Source organism: Sinocyclocheilus anshuiensis, unplaced genomic scaffold (genome assembly GCF_001515605.1).
Source record: "Sinocyclocheilus anshuiensis isolate Anshui unplaced genomic scaffold, SAMN03320099.WGS_v1.1 scaffold587, whole genome shotgun sequence".
NCBI classification, from domain to species: Eukaryota; Metazoa; Chordata; class Actinopteri; order Cypriniformes; family Cyprinidae; genus Sinocyclocheilus; species Sinocyclocheilus anshuiensis.
Genome location: NW_015552579.1, coordinates 517,614 through 521,764, shown reverse-complemented (window position 1 = coordinate 521,764; position 4,151 = coordinate 517,614). Strand labels below are relative to the sequence as shown.

The 4,151-nt window shown below is 37.4% G+C and overlaps 1 protein-coding gene across 1 annotated transcript in view; it reads left to right on the top strand.

The window, feature by feature from the left end:
• Positions 1 to 4,151, top strand: part of LOC107665227 (ubiquitin-conjugating enzyme E2 R2-like) — a 9,312-nt gene that overhangs the window by 1,875 nt on the left and 3,286 nt on the right. The window contains exons 3-5 of the mRNA XM_016456009.1: positions 2,339 to 2,425; positions 2,572 to 2,669; positions 3,122 to 3,256. Coding sequence (XP_016311495.1) covers positions 2,339 to 2,425; positions 2,572 to 2,669; positions 3,122 to 3,256 — 320 coding nt within the window. The remainder of the gene's footprint in view (positions 1 to 2,338; positions 2,426 to 2,571; positions 2,670 to 3,121; positions 3,257 to 4,151) is intronic.

Here is a 4,151-nt window from a genome sequence, read left to right as displayed (position 1 = left end):
GTGCAATTAATCGCATGCGATTGTCATGCGCATCTCGTCAGTAAAGCCGGTTCCGTGATTAGAAGTAAATCTCCATCACGATTCTCCAGGCGATTCGATCTGCGATAATGAACGCAATATTGCCTAATTGTCAGTGAACTACGGCTCTGTGTAGTAAATGCCGCTTCATCTGAAAGCAGGTGATGGAGATTTACTACTAATCACAGAACCGGCTTTACTGACGAGATGTGCATGACAATCGCATTCGATTAATTGCACAGCCCTAAAGTGTACCTCACATACTTGTTCTCCCATGTTTTGCACTCTCAAGTTCTTTGCCTGGTGGTGCGTTCCTTATACTCTAGATCTCTATTTTTAGCCCTGATAGATGTTAATGACATCTCGACATGAGAGCTAAAAAGAGAAAGACGGCATGTTTCAACCGTATTTCCTGTGGTCACTTATTCTCAGTGGCGTATTATCAACTGCAGTAATCAGTACTTTTACAGTGACACAGTCCTCAAATTTACCACAACAAAATTCCTCAGCATTCTTTCGAAGTTATAATATTGTATCATAATATGCCACAGGTCACAGTCTTTGGTGAAGTTTTATTTATGAATTTAGGGTAGCAACTGACTTGCCAGTATCATCACTTACTCACCAATGGATCCTCTGCAGTGAATGGGTGCCATCAGAATTAAGAGTTCAAACATCTGATAAAAACATCACAATAATCCACAAGTAACCCCCACGACGACATCTTGTGAAGTGAAAAGCTGCTTGTTTGTAAGAAAAAAATCCACCATTAAGGCATTTTAAACATCAAACTGTTGCCTTTGGCTAAAATACAAGTCCTCTATCCATAATGTTTCTGCCTCTCATCTACATCTTGGATGAGTAAATTCTTGGGTGGGTAAATTTTCATTTTTGGGTGAACTATTCCTTTAATACGTTTAAAAAGTCGTTTGCGGATTGATTCCCCCATGACTTTTGAGGAAGGATTACCTTTTGGCCGAATAGTAAAACATTCAATATTTTTGGCCAGAGAAATTACACACTTCACTTTTAAATCTTTTTAATTAATGGCAAGTACCTTCATAGTACCCTCATAAAGCATAAAATCACCCTCAATCAATTTCAATATTCACTTTCTGTCTTCCAACATCCTATAACTGAACAGCCAGGGCCCAACAGCATAGTCAAGGTGATATACTGTATCTAATGCAGCATGTTTTTAACAAAGATTATGGTATATTTCTAAACACAGGCTTGGGTTCCACCCATACTTAAAATACCAAAGTATTTAAAATGTGCATCTGTCAGGCCTCAGCAAGGTATTGCATGGATAGAGATATTGCATCTTTGGTGAATAGCATTTATAATTTGTTATGCCAAAAATAATGTCTATTTTCTTATTTTTTATGTATGCAGGTTTCCTGTGAAAATTCAAAGAATTGTGTCATTTGTTCCTATTTTTTTCTAATGATCGTTAATGGAGGAAGTTAGATTAGATCAGGTTTTAGCTTTCTAACACTAAATGCTGTGACTGAGACTCAGATTTTCATTCACCCTGTCACAGTCACGCTGCAGTCTGACTTGAGCACTAGCCAGTTCATGTAGTCTGACACATAATCAGCGGTGAGTAGCAGGAATTCCACTTGCAGAGAAGATACAGTCTCAGCAGCACTGCACTCATGTTTAAAGCAATAATTCACTCAAAAATGACACTTCTCTCATTATTTACTCACCCTCATGTCATTCCATACCGGTTAGCCTTCTTTAAATTTTGTGGAACACAAAAGAGGGAAGAATGTGACTCTAATTTTTTTAAACAACCACTCTTGAGGTTTCAAGCTTCAAAAAAGATGCAGAAGCATCGTAAAATGATCATAAAAGTAGTTTTTACGACGGCCAGAATTTTCTTTTTTGCCTGAACTATTCCTTAAAAACCGTACTCATGGCCATAGCCACATAACCTATAACTGCTCTCACAATCATTGCCGTTTTTATAACTAAAATCAAAGCCACAATCACTTTCAAAATCACTATTGTTATAATAACCACAATCACAATACTTAGCACAAAATAGTGCTATCAGCACTGCGCCGAAGAGAGTGTAGTATTTAACACAGCACTGCAGCACTGTCATCTCAAGCGCGCTTTTGGCACCACATCAGAAACCTGATGAACAGTACATGATGTTGAGATTCATGAGGATTATGTTGATATGAACCCTTTTAATCTAATGTGTCCTTTCCATTTTTTGGAGTGATTAATAACGGCTCATTTACCAGTTATAATACATCTCATATGCAAGCTAATAATGCTCCATGTTTCACTCTGCCTCTTTCCCCAGGCCCATATAAAATTTCCTATCGACTACCCCTACTCTCCTCCGTCCTTCCGATTCCTCACCAAGATGTGGCATCCAAACATCTATGAGGTGAAAATGCTTGTGTACGCCTGTTTAATGCATGTTTACTGTGCCACTAGCTCCAACAATTGGATTACAACAGCTTAAAACTTACATTAGTAATCATACAGTAACAATGTTGCCATGGTTATGTAATGTACATCTCTCAACCACAGAATGGCGACGTGTGCATTTCTATTCTCCATCCACCTGTGGATGACCCTCAGAGTGGAGAGCTGCCCTCAGAGCGATGGAACCCCACACAGAATGTCAGGTATTATTGTGAAAATACCCACAATTACACTCAAATAAATGCTGTTCTTTTGAACTTTCTATTCATTATAGAATAAAAAAAAAGTATAATATTTTCCACAAAAATATTAAGCAGCACAACTGTTTTCCGTATTGATGATAATAAGAAATGTTTCTTGAGCACCAAATCAGCATATTAGAATGATTTCTGAAGGATCATGTGACACTGAAGACTGGTGTAATGATGTTGAAATTTCAGCTTTGCATCACAGGAATAAATTACATTTTAAAATATATAAAATAGAAAAGAGTTATATTAAATTATAATAATATTTTACAATAGTACTGTTTTTACAATTTTTTGATCAAATAAATGCAGACTTGGTGAGCACGAGAATTTTTTCAAGAACATTTAAAAAATCTTAAAGACCCCAATCTTTTGTACGGTAGAGTAACGTGTGTGTTTGTCTGTAGAACAATCCTGCTGAGCGTGATCTCACTGCTTAACGAACCCAACACCTTTTCTCCTGCAAATGTGGACGCCTCGGTCATGTTTCGCAAGTGGAGGGACAGCAAAGGCAAGGACAAGGAATACGCAGAGATTATAAGGTACGACCATTTTATCATTTAAATGACTTCCATGAAAACACATACTCAGCTTGTTCCATCAAATTACATTAAAGGGTTAGTTCACCCAAAAATGAAAATTAGGCCATAAATTACTCACCCTCAAGTCATCCTAGGCGTAATTTGCGGGTGGGACAGGTGGGATATGTCCCCACCACTTTTTGCCAGGGTCGATATTGTCCCTACCACTTCTATAGCATTTTATTTTAAAAATGGAGAGCTTCCTTGTGCTAAGTAGGCCTGCCCTCTACTAAAGATTTTTCTAGTCAACTAGTCGCACGTTATATTAAATTGATTAATATAATAATATATGAATTATTAAATATATAATTTATAAGCACCATACTTCAATATAGGCTATAGGCAGAAGTATTAGGCTAGAGCCTATTCCGCGCTCAAGCTCGCGCATAAAGCAATTGCCTCAAAGCACCGGCAAAGTGATTATGAACGTGTCGGGGGAAAAGAAGACATTTTAATTATTTATTAATAAACTAGTGCTTTCTGAGTCAGTGTCGGGTGCAAAGATGAGGTTGCCGAATGCCGATGCTGACTCGCCATCTCCACATGGACGTGCCTTTAATGCACCTTTTCATACGGACTACACAATTAAAGAATATTACAAAATCGAGTGGGCGAGTTTTCCTTATATTTATTTTATTATTCATATAAAAATTATAATAACCTGTTTTGGTTATATTTACTATTAATTGCAGAAGGTGCGCTCAGCAAAAATGACGCGAATATTGATGGTTTTCACGCTGAAGTAAAGTAAAAGACCGCTTCTTAAACCAGAGAAGGTGAACATGTTGGTATTCTTGTGGGGAAAAAAAAAACATGCAAGCACTGTCACCAACAGCAAGTTTAGTTTTCCTTTTCT